The sequence below is a fragment of the Ipomoea nil genome, unplaced genomic scaffold (assembly GCF_001879475.1).
Source record: "Ipomoea nil cultivar Tokyo-kokei standard unplaced genomic scaffold, Asagao_1.1 scaffold1421, whole genome shotgun sequence".
NCBI lineage: Eukaryota > Viridiplantae > Streptophyta > Magnoliopsida > Solanales > Convolvulaceae > Ipomoea > Ipomoea nil.
In genome coordinates this window covers 1,124,745-1,145,686 of record NW_017617849.1, presented here as the reverse complement: position 1 = coordinate 1,145,686, position 20,942 = coordinate 1,124,745, and the positions used below count along the sequence as shown (strand labels likewise).

The 20,942-nt window shown below is 36.8% G+C and overlaps 2 protein-coding genes across 9 annotated transcripts; both read right to left on the bottom strand.

Annotated features, from left to right (window-relative positions):
• Window positions 1-1,525: 1,525 nt before the first annotated feature.
• Window positions 1,526-9,597, bottom strand: LOC109188215 (reactive Intermediate Deaminase A, chloroplastic-like). Of its 7 annotated transcripts, none has more exons than XR_002055370.1 (7): window positions 9,035-9,597; window positions 8,524-8,639; window positions 8,262-8,306; window positions 7,969-8,042; window positions 7,812-7,861; window positions 7,402-7,642; window positions 1,526-1,608 (listed from the first exon to the last, which is right to left on the bottom strand). XR_002055370.1 is itself a non-coding variant. In XM_019338794.1 (7 exons), exons 1-7 carry the CDS (start codon window positions 9,207-9,209, stop codon window positions 1,691-1,693), a joined length of 411 nt encoding a protein of 136 aa, XP_019194339.1. In that variant the 5' UTR covers window positions 9,210-9,495; the 3' UTR covers window positions 1,526-1,690. The 7 variants fall into 7 exon arrangements, 6 of the variants coding, with proteins under 6 accessions (XP_019194339.1, XP_019194340.1, XP_019194335.1 ...); XM_019338794.1 differs by lacking the exons at window positions 7,402-7,642; window positions 7,812-7,861; window positions 7,969-8,042; window positions 8,262-8,306; window positions 8,524-8,639 and adding exons at window positions 2,216-2,265; window positions 4,422-4,495; window positions 4,730-4,774; window positions 5,013-5,128 and having other exon boundaries at window positions 1,526-1,785; window positions 9,035-9,062; window positions 9,207-9,495; XM_019338795.1 differs by lacking the exons at window positions 7,402-7,642; window positions 7,812-7,861; window positions 7,969-8,042; ... (1 more) ...; window positions 8,524-8,639; window positions 9,035-9,597 and adding exons at window positions 2,216-2,265; window positions 4,422-4,495; window positions 4,730-4,774; ... (1 more) ...; window positions 5,602-5,623; window positions 5,768-5,863 and having other exon boundaries at window positions 1,526-1,785.
• A 740-nt stretch (window positions 9,598-10,337) lies between these two features.
• On the bottom strand, window positions 10,338-12,307 carry LOC109187338 (NEP1-interacting protein-like 1). Of its 2 annotated transcripts, none has more exons than XM_019337525.1 (4): window positions 11,968-12,307; window positions 11,683-11,837; window positions 11,039-11,122; window positions 10,338-10,825 (listed from the first exon to the last, which is right to left on the bottom strand). In XM_019337525.1, exons 1-4 carry the CDS (start codon window positions 12,134-12,136, stop codon window positions 10,532-10,534), a joined length of 702 nt encoding a protein of 233 aa, XP_019193070.1. In that variant the 5' UTR covers window positions 12,137-12,307; the 3' UTR covers window positions 10,338-10,531. The 2 variants fall into 2 exon arrangements, with proteins under 2 accessions (XP_019193070.1, XP_019193071.1); XM_019337526.1 differs by having other exon boundaries at window positions 11,683-11,834; window positions 11,968-12,302.
• Between the last annotated feature and the right edge of the window lie 8,635 nt (window positions 12,308-20,942).

Below are 20,942 nucleotides of genomic sequence, written 5' to 3'. Positions count from 1 at the left end.
CATAACCCACAACTCAAAAACGTACGCATGAATAATATGTTCATATTTGGATGGTTGCCAAGAGCAAATGATGAACCTATGCTTGTTAAATGTCCTTAGAGGTTTGACACGTGGAGGGACGCTTGGAGACCTAGAAGTCTAATGATAATGAGACTGGGAAGGTCATTATGCTCGGGAAGTGTTATGTGTTATGGTCATCACCAAGTGCATTGTGGTCGGGAAATGTACTAGTGAGCTCCGTAGGCCAAGTGAATTGCCCTATAACGCTATCATACATTATTCTAACACATAATATACATTATTCCAACTTATAATATACATTATTCGAATTAATAAAGTTCATCGACATCGTTTTGGACCGTGATCCACACAACTTTATGAACCACAGTTCACACAATAATTTGCCTCGTGTCATGCGCATGGCTATTTTCCATATATATGTTATTGTATGACTCTGAATTTTAGTTTCTTTTTTCCATATATACACACTAGTTCATTATAACAACACGAAAGTATCATTTTAATTATACTACAGTTTCATTTGAAAATATATGTTGTTAAATGGGCTCCGTTTTTTAGTTTCATTTTCCATACACACTAGTTTCATTATAACAACATTAGAGTATCATTTTAATTCTAGTACAGTTCATTTGACGACCATGGTTCATCCCAGCAATAAGGCGAATAACTAAAGTTTAGCCCCATGTTTGACAATTATTAGGTGTTAATTTTATTTGAAAAATAATAAGTGTACTCCTAAATAATAAAACTGTTGAGACATATTTAGATTGTATTAAAATGAAGAAAATTGAAGGAATAAAAATTATAACTTATTTTTTTACTAATAAGAATATATCATAAGTAATCATAGCAACAAAAATTAAAAATCAAGTAAAAAGTTGGTCCATAAAATTATTATTTAATTTTTTTTAAAAAAAAATTATTCTGTTTTATGTTGCATCACTCATCACTCATAGCGTTTCGGGCTGCTATCTGAAGTCTCTTGTAACTAACAGGGATTTTCACAAACCACATTTTAAACAGTAATTATTATTATGAACAATAAATTTTGAGAATTATTGCAAGAATATATCATATAATTATATAAATATACTCCACTACCCACGAGTATCTTAGAATCTTGCCATCGTCTTTCATCATTCCTGAAATTCCGCCATTCTTGTTTCTCAGGTTAGATCTGCAGCTTCCTTCATTTTCTATCTGCTACTCTCTGAATCTTGAACCCAATTTAATGGCTACTTTAAAGTGGATTTTAGTTTGTAGCTTCTTTCATGGATGCGTGCATGTGATTTTGTTTCGTTTCTTCTTGTATTATCTGTTCTTTCCAATCTATTGTTTCAGTTTGTAAAGCATGCTGCTTGTTTGGTCCAGAAAATATTCTCCAGCAACTTCTAAATTCTTGCAGTTCAACTGTCTTTCTATGAAGTTCAAGTAACTGGACATACCGACTTTGAGGACATGGGGGGAGCATTATGCTTCAAAATTTTCAAACTGTAACACAATATTCAGTCTAAATAGCAAATGCTTCAAAAATACTACATTCTTAAGCAGCCACCAGTCTTCAACAAGAAGGTCTAGACATGTAAGCTTGGCATTATTAAATATAACAGCCCATTCCCAACAAGCTGGATTATAGCCAAGACTTGGCATACCTGTGGGCATTGGGACTTTACAATGCTGCTATGCATTCAACTTCTATCTTTGCATCCATGGGTAATGCTGCCACCTGATAAGTTGCACGGGCTGGTGCTGGTGATGAGAAATCTGCAAAATATTCGGATCAGACCACATTTAGAAACATTCATAAAGGATCTAAAGGACACATTTTGCATTCATAAAGGATCAGGTCAGTAACTTTCTAAAGCACCACTGATGCCTGATGGAGAACCCACACATTATAATTAGGGACTCTCTTAATACTTTGTTTCCAACAAGAAGGGTAGAGTTTAGAACATGAATACATGATGGATAAATCATAAATAGACCCAAGGCTGTTTCAATCAGGCAAAAAAAAAAGAGAAGAAAAGATCTATTTGAAGCATGTTTCAATTTGTTTAGAGATCATCCTGAAAAAATATGACATGACACAGAATGCAATCCGCAAGGATCATTTCATCAGAGTAATCACTAATCAGTGGCAAAGAAATGAGCATTTGACTATAAGTGAATATGTAGTTACAACTTATCTACTTACATTTAGCATATATCTCATTCACTTTCTTGAAGTCCTTCAAATCAGCTAACCTGTACGGAAATCCAAATAATTGGGCATCAGCAACCAAGATTACACCATTAGAAGGCATATGCCCATAAAGACTGATACGCACCCAAAATAAGAGATGGTTTACTCAGAAAAAAAGGAAGGATGCAAATCAGGCAAATCAGAATATACAAGGAAGGCTTAACTCAAGGGATTTGACAAAAATAGATAGAGGCATAATCATCTCAACAATCATCTCCACAATCATCTCCTTTCTATAATTATTTATTTCCTAGCACTATAAATTAGAATCTCTAGATGAGAGTAAATCATCCAATAATCTTCCATAGTCTTTAAGCTTTAGTAGCTAGGCAAGAGCCTAAAACTCTTGTGGGGCAAGAGCCTAAAACTCTTGTTGGGGAAAGTCTTGTGACTTCCTGTTCTTTTTCTTAAGTTTCAGTCAATAAAGCATACCTTTGTTCTTATCTCTAACAAATTGGTCCGACCTGCCGTTGAATGGCGAACACACGTGATTCCCGCATAGAGACGTTAGAGAAGAACCAAGATGCACTGCGTACTGAATTCACTACATTGACCGATCGATTTGCAGCCGTAGAAGCTTTTGTGGCTAGGATGTCTGATCTCATCGCTCTCTCCTTCCAAGGCGGAGGGCACAACAATGCCAGTGCTTCATCAACTTCCATCCCAACGCCGAATTCAACCTCTCTCCCAGAACATGTTCAGCCGGACAACACCTCGCTGCCCATTGGAAAAACAGAACTCCCTACATTTGAAGGCACCGATCCAATTGGGTGGTTAGCTAGAGTGGAGCAGTACTTTGCCATTCATCACACCCGAGAGGATTTGAAGGTCCCAACAGCTTTCGTTAGTATGGAGGGGGCAGCTCTACATTGGCTCCGATGGCTACAACAACAACAACCCACTCTTACTTGGACTCAATTCACACATGACCTTTTGGAAGAATTTGGCGACGAATTGCCTGGGCCACCGTTTGAACAGCTTGCCGCTCTTCGTCAAACGGGGTTGGTGGATGAATTCATCGCTGCGTTTCGAGCTCGCATTGCCCAAATTCCTGGACTTGCTCCTCACATTCAATTAGGGCTTTTTCTCAACGGCTTGAAACCTGCAATTCGGGTGCGGCTTCGACCGAATGATGTGACAGATCTCCGAACAGCGATGCGTGTCGCTCGCGCGGCAGAACGAGAAATTGAATTTCTCTCCACAGGCCGGCTCCTTGGACGCAGTCTGAAAGACGAAAATGCAGCGCTCCAGATAATTCATTCACATAGTGGGTCTACTTGGTCTAATGGGCATGGGAAGAATTCCCAAACCAATTCTGTTTTGAATTATTCACAGCCCAAACCCATTCCAACCCAGTCTCAATTTTCTGGCAGCAATCAAACATCTTCCTTCCCCTCCCAAACACAACCTGCGTTTCCTGCTATGCAGTCTTCAGTACGCAATTCCAGCACATCAACATCACGAGCTCCGGCACGACATTATTCTAACAAAGAGTATCTGGACATGCGCGCCAAAGGGCTTTGTTTCCGTTGTCAGCAACCGTATAGTCCGCTTCATGTATGCCCGAATAAATCCTTGCAAACTCTAATTGCAGCAGAGGATGACGAGGACGAAACGAGTGACGAGCCTGGTGTAACTGACCAAATCGACACCGAACAATATAGGGCAGTCTTTCCAATCTAGCCTTGGGGACAAGGCTGTTTCTTTGGTGGGTGGCAATGATACGCACCCAAAATAAGAGATGGTTTACTCAGAAAAAAAGGAAGGATGCAAATCAGGCAAATCAGAATATACAAGGAAGGCTTAACTCAAGGGATTTGACAAAAATAGATAGAGGCATAATCATCTCAACAATCATCTCCACAATCATCTCCTTTCTATAATTATTTATTTCCTAGCACTATAAATTAGAATCTCTAGATGAGAGTAAATCATCCAATAATCTTCCATAGTCTTTAAGCTTTAGTAGCTAGGCAAGAGCCTAAAACTCTTGTGGGGCAAGAGCCTAAAACTCTTGTTGGGGCAAGAGCCTAAAACTCTTGTTGGGGAAAGTCTTGTGACTTCCTGTTCTTTTTCTTAAGTTTCAGTCAATAAAGCATACCTTTGTTCTTATCTCTAACAAAGACTCACAAAAAAAGGTGAAATATAGAAGACGTACAAGATTGTAGTCTTAACAACACTGCTGTAGTTAGCACCACCTGCTTTGAGTATCTCCCCCATGTTCTTTAGAACCTGAATACAATTAAGGCTCAAATGCATTAATCACCAATTTATGCAAGTGAAGTTGACTCATATCAAGATAGCTTGGTTAAAAATGTAATGACCAAAACTACGGAAGAAGGGATCCTAGTCCAGCAACCCAAAAATGTTAATTTGATAGCTAGGCAGTAGGCACATGTGAAATTTTGGAAACACAGACAAATGAGGAAAAGGGATCAAATGCAATTTATTCAGTGAATATATTACCTGCTCTGTTTGGTCCTCCACATTATCCGACAAAAACTTCCCAGTCTGCATCAATATAAAATATCTCAAAATTAAATGTTCAACCATGTACAACAACATATCACCATATGAAACAATTTTAAGAAAATATATTAATTATACCAAAAAAAAAAAAGAGATACAATAAGACATAGTTTGAGTATGGTATGAGCTTAAAGGTGCCTCCTATAGTTCTTTAGGGCCTACTCAGGATCTAACAAAAAAAAAAAAAAAAAAAAAACAAAGATACTGTAACATGATAGACCTCTGGAACAAGACCAAGAACTCCAGATACAAAAAGAAGATTATTTGCTTTGATGGCTTGAGAGTAAGGCCCCAGTGCAGCTGGAGCCTTTTCAGTATGAACAGCCTCCTTTCCACCTGATACAATAGTAATCACATCAGACACAAGAAAACCACAGCATAGTAACATCAAAATGGAAGGGACAGTCGCACAGTCACACAATATATGCCCATAAAACACCGGAATGGCAGAATGCATTACTCTCCCTGGCTTTTAGACACAATTATACAGAATAGTTCTTTCAATTACTCCATCTCTTATAAGAAACAAATAAGGAATTAAACCTTATCATATGCCAATCCTACAAATTTTAGGAAATGTCCTACCAATCCGATCCGTTTTGCATCAACTTAAACCGACTGGAAGCAATTGACTATTCCAGTAAACATGTGCCGGTGAATACAGAAAATAAATCTTAAAAACTCAAAACATTTTCCAGTGCATCAGTCACAGAACGAAGAACAATCATTCCGAATAAGCTTTTGACAAATAATCTTATCCTTTGATGATCACAGAGCATTATCGAGTTAATTTAGTGTGAGGGACTCACTTGTATCAGTAGAAGCGCTTAAAGAAGCGAAAGGCTTTGACGAGCGGCGAGAGGTCGCAGGCAGCAGTGATACACGGCCTGCGCGGGCAAAGGCTGAGGGAGCAGGGTTGCGAAATGCGCAGACGTCGGAGGGGCGCAAATGGAGAGTCTTTGCTGCGGCGGACCAGGAGGCCATTGATTTCTCCGCTTCACTCACCAAATCCCTCAACTACTGTGACGCTCAACTTCGACTGCGCTTTGCTGCTTTTGCTTCTTCCTCTACTGTCCATTTTATACTCCGTAATTTATAGTGCCAAAAACGTTGTTGTATATAATTTATTTATGAAATTAATTTATTTCTAATTATTTTGAGATTTTTACTTTATAATTTTTAATATATAAATTTTATTCTTTATTTTGTTAAGTAGCCACTCATGATTCAGTTCATCTGTCCATAAAGACAAACAAAAGTCTTAAAATCAGGTTCAAATTTTAATCTTTGGTGAAAAAAAGGCAGCTAATAATCAACTTCATCTAACCCGATCAAACTAAAAAAAATCAATAAACACTTTTTGGGAGTAGTTAAATTTAGAACATTATAGTTACCAAGCCTTTGACCAACTTAGCTGGAATTACTCCTATAGTTGTTGGCTTCCACAGCTGAAATAATAGTGATGCTACCATATTACTCCATATCGAGCGTAGTGTAATACAACATAGCTCTCCTTGGCAATTGATTAACTCTTTCCCCGCTCCCTTACTCTTAAGGATTTAAATTGTCATTTCCTTGAGCTTGTGTCGTTCTTCTTTGCTTTTTAAGTTGTGTGGCCAATGGCCATGGCAATACGAGAAGCTTTGAGCTTGCTAAAGGCTCATAACTATGACAAAATTTGCATCGAAATCGACTCTCTTCTGGTTGTGCAAGGAATCAAATCTTTAAATGGTGTTTCTTCTTTTTATCTCATTCTAAGTGATATCAAAAACTTGCTGAGTAATTTTTCTCATGTAAGTTTAAATTTCGTGAAACAATCTGCAAACCAGACAACTCAATTACTTGTTAAGCATTCCATTTCTATATCAAATTGTTCGAAGTGATTTATTGACCATCCGACTAGCATTTGTAATGTTATGAGTTTAGAAATGAATTGCCCGCATGGAAAGGTCATTTAGTCATAGGAGTGAAGTTTGGGAAGAATGACCATGGTTCAACTGAGCATAATACACATAAATTGGACAGTATACACTTAACTAGTTTTAATGCTCAATGTTTATATTTAAATAAATATTTGAAAGTATATGCTCATTGTGCGCAGTAAAGTTCAACTGAGCATAATTGGACAGTATGCACTTAACTAGTTTTAATGCCTAATGTTTATATTTAAATAAATATTTTAAAAGTACATCAATGTAAGATTATGAACACTAAATTTTGAGAATTATTGCAAGAATATATCATATAAATACTCACTAGTCACTACCCAGAGTCTCTTAGAATCTTGCCATCTTCTTTCATCATTCCTGAAATTCCACCATTCAGGTTAGATCTGCAGCTTCCTTCATTTTCTATCTGCCATACACATTCCTGCTACTCTCTGAATCTTGATTGGCTACTTCAAAAATAATTTATGAAATGGATTTTAGTTTGTAGCTTCTTTCATGTGATTTTGTTTGGTTTGGTTTCTTCTTGTATTATTCAGTTACTGTAACACAATATTCAGTTACTCATCATCCATGGCAGTCTAAATAGCAAATGCTTCAAAAATACTACATTCTTAAGCACCCAGTCTTTAAACAAGAAGGTCTAGACTCTAGACATGTAACCATGGCATTATTAAATATAACAGCCCATTCCCAACAAGCTGGATTATAGCCAAGACTTGGTGTACAAGAAGGTCTAGACATTTAACCATGGCATTATTAATTATAACAGCCCAACAAGCTGGATTATAGCCAAGACTACTGGGACTTTACAATGCTGCTATGCATTCAATTTTTATCTTTGCATCCTTGGGTAGTGCTGCCACCTGAAAAGTTGCACGGGCTGGTTCTGGTGGTGAGAAATCTGCAAAATATTTGAAGCATGTTTCAATTTGTTTAGAGATCATCTTGAAAAAATATGACATGACACAGAAAGCAATCCGCGAGGATCATTTCAGAGTAATCACTAATCAGTAGCCAAGAAATGAGCATTTGACTATAAGTGAATATGTAGTTTCAACTTATCTACTTACATTTAGCATATATCGCATTCACTTTGTTAAAGTCCTTCAAATCAGCTAACCTGTACGGAAATCCAAATAATTGGGCATCAGCAACCAAGATTACACATTAGAAGGCATATGCACCTAAACATTCACAAAGAAAAAAGGTGAAATATAGAAGACATACAAGATTGTAGTCTTAACAACACTGCTATAGTTAGCACCACCCGCTTTGAGTATCTCCCCTATGTTCTTTAGAACCTGAAAACAATTAAGGCTCAAATGCATTAATCAGCAATCTATGCAAGTGAAGTTGACTCATATCAAGATAGCTTGACCAAAACTACGAAAAAAGGGATCCTAATTCCTAGTCCAGCAACCCAAAAATGTTAATTTGATAGCTAGGCACATGCGAAATTTTGGAAACACAGACAAATGAGGAAAAGAGATCAAATGCAATTTATGCAGTGAATATATTACCTGCTCTGTTTGGTCCTCCACATCATCAGACACAAACTCCCCAGTCTGCATCGGTATAAAATATCTCAAAATTAAATGTTCAACCATGTACAACAACATATCACCATATGAAACAATTTTAAGAAAATATATTAATTATACCAAAAAAAAAAAAAAAGGATTAGCATACACATCAATAGATACAATAACACAGTCTTTGAGTAGCTTAAAGGTAGGGTCTATTCAGGATCTAACCAAAAAAAAAAAAGTTAACATGACAGACCTCTGGATCAAGACCAAGCATTCCAGATACAAAAAGAAGATTATTTGCTTTGATGGCTTGAGAGTAAGGCCCCAGTGCAGCTGGAGCCTTATCAGTTTCAACAGCCTCCTTTACACCTGATACAATAGTAATCACATCAGACACAAGAAAACCACAGCATAGTAACATCAAAATGGAAGGGACAGTGCACAGTCACACAATATATGCCCATAAAACACCGGAATGCATTACTCTTATACAGAATAGTTCTTTCAATTAAGGAATTAAACCTTATCATATGCCAATTTTAGGAAATGTCCTACCAATCCGATCCGTTTTGCATATTGACTATTCCAGTAAACATGTGCCGGTGAATACAGAAAATAAATCTTAAAAACTGAAAACATTTTCCAGTACATGAGTCACAGAACGAAGAACAATCATTCCGAATAAGCTGCTTTTGACAAATAATCTTATCCTTTGATAATCACTCACAGAGCATTATGGAGTTAATTTAGTGTGAGGAACTCACTTGTATCAGTAGAAGCGCTTAAGGAAGCGAAAGGCTTTGACGAGCGGCGAGAGGTCGCAGGCAGCAGTGATACACGGCCTGCGCGGGCGAAGGCTGAGGGAGGAGGGTTGCGAAATGCGCAGACGTCGGAGGGGCGCAAATGGAAAGTGTTTGTTGCGACGGAGCAGGATGCCATTGATTTATCCGCTTCACTCACCAAATCCCTCAACTACTGTGAAACTCAATTTGTGCTTCGCTTCTTCCTCTACTGGCGTTCTGGAGCAATTTATAGCGCCAAAAACGTCTTTTTTGCGCTCTGGTGCTTCGCTTCTTCATCTACTGGCGCTCTGGAGTAATTTATGGTGCCAAAAACGTTTTTTTTTTTTTCGTTCCGGTGCTTCGCTTCTTCCTCTACTGGGGCTCCGGAGTAATTTATAGTGCCAAAAACGTTTTCTTTGAGCTTCTTCCTCTGCGGGGGCTCTGGAGGAGCTTCTTCCTCTGCTGGGGCTCTGGACTCCGGAGTAATTTATAGTGCCAAAAACGTTTTTCTTTCTTTGAATATTACTTTGTTAAGTTATACTTTCACAACACGTTAAAATACAAAGAGTTAACACCAATAAACGTTAATTCATTACTGTTGTCGTTCATGTTGTATATTATTTATTTATGAAATTAATTTATTTCTACTTATTTTCTGATTTTTATTTCATAATTTTTAATATATAAATTTTATTCTTTACTTTTTTTTAAAGTAACCGTCTTAGACTTAGACCATCTCCAACCAACACCGAAAAATGGCATATCGGCACCCAAAAAAAAAAAAAAAATTGATGCAAATTGCATCCAACGAACACGCCAAAAAAGCAAAAGTTTTATCGTGGGTGAATAGTATTTGGCGCAATACTATTCATGAACGGCAAAACTTTGATAATCTTTTTTTCATTATTTTTTCCTTGGTCTTTTTTGATAATTTATTTTGTATACATTTTCTAATTTATTTAACTCACATTTTAATGGAACCTGCCACATAAATTGACATTTTTGTCATTTTATAATTGTATGTAACACACCATATTTTTGTATTTAGTAAAGTGTTTCATCTACGGTCCAACTATTGAGCAAAAACTTAATCATTGGAAGGCCAAATTTACACTTGTGAGCCTAATCAATGTTAACCTCGAGTCCAAACTACAGGGCACAGTCCACACAGTTCTATAGACCACTTGTACGTATGAGAAAATTGTAGTGCCCAGCAAGCACATGCACTGAGCACGTATACTGCAACTTGCATTGCAAATTGTAGTGAACACATACATATAATTTTTTCACTTGTACGGAACTCAGATCTCTTAAACCTCAAAGTGGGGCAAACAACATTAGCAAATTGATCGAAAATCAAATCAAAATCAAACAGTATCTAGCTTGCGGCAATAATGCTACTAATTAATGTCTGGTTCCTTAATTCGTATACTGCAACTTGCATTGCAGTTATATATAGACAGACATGCATGCATTAAATTAAACATCTGTCCTGCACATCGGACAACTTCCATGTCGGATGAGCCATTGATCAACGCAGTGTATGTGAAAGGAATGGCTACAACTCGGCAGCATTCTTCCTGACTCTCCATTCTTGAACTCCTGCAAACAGATGGCGCAGCTGATATCTTGATAAGGGCAAGAAGAAGAAGTCTGAAACATGAACTCAGGCAGCTTCTGTATTATATCATGGGATAATCCCTTACTACTGCTCCCATTTATCTCAAATATGTCTGTTATTTCCCTCCTCAAACTTGTCTCCATTGTACTCACCTGCACCATACATACATTGTAATCAATGACCCACTAATTAAGTCACATTGATTTACCACCCCACAAATCTCGTCGGGCCAGAATGTGGGGGGCCGGGGTTTAATTGGGGTGAGGGATTTTGGGTTTTGTGGCAAATATCATTCAGACATCATAGAATTCTCTGAATTAAAGATATTGTTAATAAGATTTGCATGAGTTGAGGATGATACTTACTTGCCACTGGTAAGCTTTGAGAACAGCAGGGCAAACCCAGTCCATGAATACCTTCCCATCCACAAGACTACATACAAGAGCCACCTGCAATATTTACTGGCCAGTAATTAAACTTCTAAGTACTATACATGCCATATATATATACCATCTGATTGAAAAAAAAAAAAAATGTTTTACTTTCTCAGGGACAGATATAAATACAACAAATTAAACTTATCTACCTATGCAAAATATCCCTCATATATTAAATATATCATTCATCTATTTCTCAACCAAAGCAATAAATGTGTCTGGTAGACTGTAATGCATGTGCAGTACGTATGGTAGTGCTATAAATCCCCCTTGCACATGGCATATCAGCATGGTGCCTGCAGAGGCATATATACATTATCTTTTCAACTTAAGTCAGACTAATTTTAAGCACCAAAAATATCTATCCAAGAGTCGCTCCGTCAACCAAAGGTTCCCGGCCCACCCATTATATTGCTTGTATCTCTACATACAAGGAGTCTTCAATTCATTACCACCCCACAGTGCGGCTGGAGCAAGGCTTTAGGGTGATCAGATCAATAAAACTAACTGCGCTAGCCATACGACGATGATGATGTTAATAGATGACATTAATTTATTAATTAATTAATTACCTTGGAAAATGGCTCTCCATTGAGCATAAGTTCAAAGAGCTGGACGGCTGTGATGGCTCCTGCTACAGCACCCACTGCAGCACCTCTTAGAAGCCCAGTTTCTGTGGTCTGCCCTTTCAGTGCTCCTGTTACTATCCCAACTGTTGCACCTCCTACTTAGTTAACAACAAATTAAATGTTCTATCCATCAAATTCGATCTCACTCAATTGAAACACTAATTAACTGTGAAACAAAGATCAGATCAGAGGAGATTTTGATGAATGGAAACTAAGATATATACATACCCAGAGCAAGAACGCACATGAAGAGAGACCAAACAGCATTGTTGAAAACCATGAACAAAATCCGGGATGCAGACCCGACCATATCCATGGGAATCCACGAAGAAGACAAACAACCTCTGCTCTTAACCATCAAACCCTCAATAATTCTTGAAAACAACCTGCAGTTCATCTTTGCAGACCAGACCCCGATCTCTACTAAACACTAGCTAGCTAGGGCTTGTGGTTAGTTGAAGAATGAAGATCAGAGACCGCATTTATTATAGTGCGCGAGAAAAGGGAGGAAGAAGCTAAGCATTTATGGAGAGGTGAATTGAAGTTCGGAGCTACCTAACACGTGCTGGGCATGCATGCATGCATGCATGTTAATTGTCATCCAACCTCAATTCAAACCCATATTTTTTTTCCCATTATATGACTTTGAGACTTGAAAGCTAAGCAATGATGCTCAGCTCCAACTGCATATATGTCTTCAACGAACACTACAAGAATTATAAAATTGACTTGGAAGAAATGACTAAAGTTTCAAATTCGACAGTAACACTGTGATAATTATGTTTATGTGAACAAATTTTATGTGCACATTGATATATGGCCTTGTCTACTGTTGTAATTTACATATATTCTCACATAAGGGATGTGGAGGGTATTTGGAATTGAGGATTCAAAGTTTTGGGAGGGGAAGAAAACAGGGTGCAGGCTCCTGTGGGCTGTTCACTGGCAAATCTGAGCTTTGAAGGAGAATGGGAATGGTCCATCCTAATCCTTATCCACATTTATGGTCCCAAATCCCAATAAATGTAGTCATGTAGATATTTCCTATAGTCTTCTCGTCCCTCCCACTTTCCAATTTGGTTTAGCTTCTTAATTAAATCCAATCAATAATCAAGCCATTATATTGTTTCTCCATCTTCTTAAAAAAACAATTGAATGATCCCATATCAATTCTCAGGTAGTCTGTATTTCTATTTTATAAAGTTAATTCATATAAAGTATATATGTGAAACCGTTTCACGGATCATTGTTCGTGAATCGTGTCGAATCAAGATCAGATGTAATATTTATACTGAAAAATGTAATAATGATAATAAAGAATAAAATGTTTATTACTTATATGGTTAAATGTAGTATGCTTTTGAAAAGAATATAATATTTTTACATTTTTTTTTATTTAAACTTATAGATCTTGACGATCTCATATAAGTGTCACCAAAAGTGTGTGTGTGTATATATATATATATATATATATATATATATATATATATATAGTTTTGTTTTTTGACATTTAAGAATTTGTCATATTCAGCTTTCTTTGACCAAATCTCTAGTCTGCAATTAAGTTCAAAAATAAAAGTGTAATTTTCTTTTGTTTTTTACTTTTTTTTTGTTGTTGTTTTTTTTTTTTTTCAACTAAGGTTGCGACCATAGTGGTAAGGATGGCAGCTTACTAACCGTCTCCTAATTATTTTAATAATTGATCAAACCAAAATATATAGATTGAGATCGAAGAAGCTAGCCAAATAGATCTTACGTCTTTACATATGTTAAATGAATAAGCTAGTTGTTGATGAAGTCTTATATATTTTATAACATTAATATAGGCTCATTCTACTAATTTCAGTAATTTGTAATAATGATGAGGCCAGGTTGAATATAAAAAGATCAAATTAATGGATCTTGCTTTTTAAATTAAAGTGACTAAGAATAAAAATGATTTTTTTTTTTTGAAAAAGTAATCTAAGAAGACATAATTTTGAAGGATATACCAAATTTGAAGTTTGATATGAGGTTGAGAAAGATGAGGTACTTAAAATTGCCTAAAGTTATGAGTTTGGCATCTCATTTGCACATCTTAATCCTATAGCTCAAATGCATATGATCACTCCATTTGGGATTTTATATATTAGTCCAATGACATTCCCCTATTGCATTCACCACTTGATTTGGATCCTGCATATATAGTAGGGCACATACATGTGAGATGTGGCAAATTATGTTGTGGATCCGTGTCCATATTGCAAGGTAAATTCGGGTTATATTCAAAAATTTTAAATTATATATTCACAATATTAGAATTGAATATTCACAATTTTAGATCCCAATACACACAAAATCACATAACTCAATATTCACAATTGCATAACTCTATATTCACAATTTTTGAATTCTATATTCACAAGTACAGAACTCTATATTCACAATTAAATAACTTCAGATTTACAATTACAGAACTGAATATTTACTCGCTAAGTTGTTTTAAATATTTTTTTTTAAAAAATCATTAGTTGTGAATATAACTCAAATTCACTTTGTAAGGTGGACCCCCATGTTCACTTTCTCAACATACTGAAACACAAAGAGTTAATACGACCTTTATTGAACTCGAACCCACAACTTCACATATGAGAGAACGATGAGAACTGATTGTATTATATTTTCTGAACTTGATTACAATGAGATCAGATGATGTGAATATATAGAATAGAGAGTCACTGACAATGATAAGAAGTAGAGAATCACAGTGTGACAAGGATAAGAAGTTCTAAACAGACTCATATACATAGAGTCCTAATACTCCCCCTCAAGCACAGTGTATACTAGTAACCTGTAGCTTGTCCCTTAAGGAAGAAAATCTAGGTCCAGGCAGAGCTTTGGTGAAGATATCAGCAAGTTGATCCTTTGTGGAGATGAAGTTGACTTGGATATCGCCCGAAGCTACTCGATCACGAACAAAATGATAATCAATCTCCACATGCTTGGTGCGCGCATGAAAGATTGGATTGGCACTCATATATGTAGCTCCTAGATTATCACACCATAATTTTGGAATGGAAATACCCGGAATCTGTATCTCACGCAATAATGACATAATCCATAGAACCTCAGCACAAACATCTGCAAGAGCTTTGTATTCAGCCTCAGTGGATGACCTGGCAACAGTTCTCTGTTTCTTGCAAACCCATGATATAAGATTACTCCCCAAGAAAACAGCAAAACCACTCGTGGATTTTCGATCGTCAGGACAACCAGCCCAATCAGAATCAGAGAAAGCATGAATGTCTCTAGATGAGCACCGTCGTATGCGTAAACCATGATCAACTGTTCCCTTAACATACCTGAGTACCCGTTTGAGCTGCTCCCAGTGTGATATGGTGGGAGCATGCATATGCTGGCATAACTGATTAACTGCAAAGGATAGGTCAGGTCGTGTGACAGTGAGATATTGCAGTGCTCCAGCTAGACTCCTGTACTGTGTGGGATCATCATATAGATCTGAATTGAAGGGGACAGTTTTCGAGACAGAGATAGGTGTAGAAAGGGGTTTGCATTCAGACATTCCAGCCCGTTTTAAAATATCATTCATATACCGTTGTTGAGATAAAATAATCCCATTGTCACTCTTAACTGTTTCAATACCCAGAAAAAAATTTGGTTCACCAAGATCTCTGATTTTGAATGTAGCAGACAGTTTGGACAAGAGCTGAGACATAATACCCGGATCACTTCCCATTACAAGAATGTCATCCACGTACACCAATAGATAAACCAAAGCAGAGTCTTTAGAGTAATAGAATAGAGAGACATCTGTCTTGGATGCTTGAAAGCCAACCGATAGTAAGAACGTATGTAGTCGATTAAACCAAGCTCTGGGAGCTTGTTTTAACCCATACAGAGATCTTTTTAACAAACAAACATGATTCGGGAAGTTAGCATCAATATAACCAGGGGGTTGCTTCATATAAACTGTTTCAGCCAGATTACCATTCAGAAAAGCATTATGAACATCTAGCTGTTTGATAGACCACCCAGATGATAAAGCTAGAGATAGAAGGAGTCTTACAGTCGTAGGCTTTACCACTGGACTAAAAGTGTCGAAGAAGTCCTGACCTGGAACCTGATTAAAACCTTTCGCAACCAGCCTGGCTTTATGCCTTTCAATAGCACCATCAGCCTTTCTCTTCGTACGAAACACCCATTTACAGCCAATAATATTCATACCTGCAGTGGGTGGAACTAGAGACCATGTGTGGTTATGCAGGAGAGCATTGAATTCTTGGTCCATGGCTTCACGCCACTCAGGATATTTGACAGCTTGAGAGTAACATGTGGGTTCCGTGGGATGCACTTGAGCTGCTAGAGCAAAAAGAGGAGCATCTGCGTTGCTGCGAGTGGCCATAGAGTGAGTACGAACATTGGGCCTGATGGACCGCCCACGTGGACGGCCTCGCCGGCGAGCAACAGGCTCCACAGGATCACCCGACGAGGTAGCCTGTCCGGGATCCACGGCTGGTTCGAATGAAGCAGGTAGCTGCGGTTCTGGCAGCTCATCATTGGACACGACAGGAATAGGTGTGCTGTGACTGAGAACAGATTCCGCCCAAGGTCCAGAAAACGGAGTAGATAGATCCTGTAAAGAAATTTTAGTAGCAAAGGGGAAAACTTCTTCATCAAATCTGACATGCCTGCATGTGTAAATCTTATTAGTATGTAAGTCCATGCATATGTACCCCCTAAAGGACTCAGGATAACCTAGGAAGACACATGGAGAAGACCTGTATGACATCTTATGACGATTATATGGCCGAAGATGAGGGTAGCATAAACACCCAAAGACACGAAGAAAAAGATAGGAAGGAGGGGATTTATGTAACAGGAGATGAGGACTGGAGTTATTTAATACAGAAGATGGCATTCTGTAATTAAATAGACAGCAGTCTCAAAGGCAAAATCCCAAAATTTCAAAGGAACAGAGGCATGAGCTAGAAGAGCCAGACCAGTTTCAACAATGTGACGATGTTTTCGTTCAACACGACCATTCTGTTCATGTGTATAGGCACAGGATTGTCTATGTTGAATTCCTAATTGAACAAACAAAGAATGCAACTTTTTGTACTCAGCACCTAAATCAGACTGAATGGCCTTTATTTTGCAATTAAAGGACCGTTCAACAAGAGTACGAAATTTATCAAATATGACATAAAGATCATACTTTAATTTCATAGGGAAGAACCATGTATAACGGGAATAGTCATCCACAAAGATCACAAAATAACGGAAGCCAGAAGTAGATAAAGTGGGCGCAGGACCCCAAATGTCTGTGTAAATAAGATCTAGGACTTGAGAACTAGAGGAAGCAACACGGGGGAGGGGAAAACGGGCAGATTTGCCTAATTGACACGCATTGCATAAAGAATTATGACAACGAATATTATCACGAGACCCACTAACCAAACAAGAACGAAGTATATGGCTAAGAACACAGTTATGAGGATGACCCAGACGATTGTGCCAAGTGGAAGCCGAGGCACGAGCAGAAATAAACGCTGACGGAGACGAACTAGGTAATGAAAGTGTGTATAGTCCCCCCGAACTATTTCCCCGAAGAAGTATTTCCTTGGTATTGATATCTTTCACAACAAAAAAGGAGGGGTGAAACTCAAAAAAGACTTTATTATCAGATGCAAACTTCTGAACAGATAATAAAGAATTAGACAAACGCGGAACGTGAAGTATATCAGACAATGTAAATGATCTAGAAGGGGTATTAAAAGAGGCATGGCCAACATGACTAATAGATAAACCCATACCGTCACCGACACGTAAAGTGTCATTACCAGTGTACTTCTCCGTTGTAGAAAGGGCAGCGATGTTCGGAGTTGCATGATTTGTGGCTCCAGTGTCCGGAACCCAAGTATGAGAATTTGACGAGGTTTTAGCAACTAAACCATTCTGAAACACCAAATTAGCCTGAGAACCCGGAGCCCCTGAATATCGCCGAAAACAGTTGACTCCCGTGTGACCGAAACTTTTGCAAATTTGACACGGATCATTATAGCGCCAAAAACAATTGGCTCCCGTGTGACCAAAACGTTTACAAATTTGACACGGATCATCATAGCGCCAAAAACAATTTACTCCTGTGTGGCCGAAACCTTTACAGATTTGACACGAATCATCGAAGCCACGTTGCTGACCTCCACGGTAATTAAGGTTGCCATCGCAGCGCTGCATCTTCTTGATTTTATGAATCACAAAACCCTGGCTAACTGATACCAGATGAGAACTGATTGTATTATATTTTATGAACTTGATTACAATGAGATCAGATGATGTGAATATATAGAATAGAGAGTCACAGTGTGACAATGATAAGAAGTAGAGAATCACAGTGTGACAAGGATAAGAAGTTCTAAACAGACTCATATACATAGAGTCCTAATAAGAACAACTTGTGCCACTAAATCATTAGGTCATTGGTGTGGTATAGCCATTTGATGTACGAAAGTAATCAAATATGATTTTTTTTTCTTCTTTAAGATAATAAGAAGCAATATTGGATATATTGATATTAATTATCAGACTTCATTCAATATTTTATCAATGAAATAGCCACCACTAGTCGCATTCACTAAACTTTTATCCATCAGTACAACCCTTCATAGAAACATTGGATTAAGTGTCCAAAATCCTTTTTTTTTTTTTTTTAATAATCTTGCAGTTGTCTTTTTAATCTAAACCCCTATTAATTAGTATTTTAAAAAATAGATTTTTATTGGTGAAAAGTATATTTTATTATTTATCTAAGGAAAAAATGATTAATTAGACAACTTAAAAAATGATTAATTAGACAACTTAACTAACTTACGATAATTTAATTGATTCATAGAATTTAAAATAAGTGTAATTGAACTTTTCGTTAAAAAGTACAATTTTTTTAAGGGAAAATGGTCAAATAGACCCTCAAACTTTAGCTTAAAAGTCAATTAGGCCCCTAAACTTTTTAAAGGTGCAATTATACCCATCAACAATTCATTTAGGTGCAATGAAGCCCAAAATCAGGTTAACGACCTACTATCACAGGTCATTAGGGTTCAGGCCGCCTTCTGACGAATTTTCCGGCAGAAAAAAAGTGACCAGCGACCAACTAACGAAATTTCCGGCAAAAAAAGTGACCAGCGACCGACAAACGGTCGCCGATCACGGAGAATGTTATTTTTTTTTTTGCCGAAAAATTCGTCGGAAGGTGGCTTGAAACCTAATGACCTGTGATAGCAGGTCATTAACCTGATTTTGGGCTTCATTGCACCTAAATGAATTATTGATGGGTGTAATTGCACCTTTAAAAAGTTTAAGGGCCTAATTGACTTTTAAGTTAAAGTTTAAGGGCCTATTTGACCCCTTTTCCTTTTTTTAATTAGTAGATATTGTTGATGTGACATTTGAAAATAAAGGAATAAAGTCCAAATTGGCCACTGAACGTAACGGCAAATTATGCTATGTGCACGTGCGCACCTTGCAAGGTGCGCACGGCGCTAAAACAGCGTCGTTTTCCGTGAAAACGACGCTGTTTTAATTAAAAAAAAAAAAAATTGTTCGAAACGCCGTTAACGGCGTTAACGGCATATTCGTTATGAAATTATGAATATACAGTTATGACATTATGAATGTACAGTTATAGAATTATGAATGTATAGTTATGGAATTATGAACATAGAGCTTCGAAAATTATGAATGTTCGGTATGGAATTATGAATATACAGTATGGAATTATGAATGTACAGTTATGGAATTATGAATGTACAGTTATGGAATTATGAATCTACAGTTATGGAATTATGAATGTACAGTTATGAAATTATGAACATAGAACTCTGACATTATGAACATAGAGCTTCGAAAATTATGAATTTACAGTTATTGAATTATGAATGTACAGTTACGGAATTATGAATGTACAGTTATAGAATTATGAATGTACAGTTATGAAATTATGAATATACAGTTATGAAATTATGAACACAAAGTTGTGAATATATGCTCCTATAACAAAGTGGTCTGAAACTAATTTTTTTTTTTTTTAAAAAAAAAAAAAAAAAAAAAGGGAAGATAACGGTGCCTGACGGCACCGTTACCGTGCCCATGATGCACGCTGGGCACGAGCCCACAGCATAACTATTGGAACGTAACCTGAAAATGCAATTAGGCCACTGAACGAAAAAAAAGTGCAATTAGGCCATTGAACACTCAAAAATGTGCAATTAGGCCACTGAACTCTTCAAACGTATGCAATTTTACCGGATAGCAGGTTATCATCAATTTTAGCAGGTTACCTGCTTACGTGGCAGCTTAGTTGACATTTTTAATAATTTTTAATATAAATTTTATAAAAAATTAGAAAAAATTAAATAAAAATAAAATAAAGTCGTTTTTATTTTTTTAAAATTTTTTTAATAAAAAGTTATTATTAAAATTTATTAAAATTTATTAAAAATGCCAACTCAGCTGCCACGTAAGCAGATAACCTGCTAAAATTGAGGGTAACCTGCTATCAGGTGAAATTGCACATTTTTGGAGTGTTCAGTGGCCTAATTGCACCTTTTTTTCATTCAATGACCTAATTGCATTTTCAGGTTACGTTCAGTGGCCAATTTGAACCTTATTCCGAAAATAAATGCAGTGTCTCTTAGAATTGCCTGTGACATGTTGTAGATTTTATAAGTGCTATATATTTCTAATTTTGTTGCATACACTTGAGCTATGAGGCAAAGAAACAAACCAGTGCAATATATGTCAAATGGCCCAAATCCACTTCAGTGACTTTGCCATGGTTTATCTTACATTGTGAACCTTGGTTTAAAATAAGCTTAAGATTATATATTTACAATTGACATATTTTGTACCTGTAATTAACCGTTTACGCGTCTGTAAATAAATTGAAGGCATGTAACAAGTTAATTACATACATATAACATGGTGATTACATGCACAATGTAGATACATAATATGTTACTGAATGTGTCAATTACATACACATGATTTTAAGACCAGAGTCTACAGTACAACATGGACTTTGGTCCATGGTATAACAATTGTCGAAACAAGACCAACAATTATACTGTGGATCATGGTCCAAAACGGCAGACACTATAGTTGTATTTGAGTATATATTGTCAAGCGAAATTGTAGTTATATCAAAA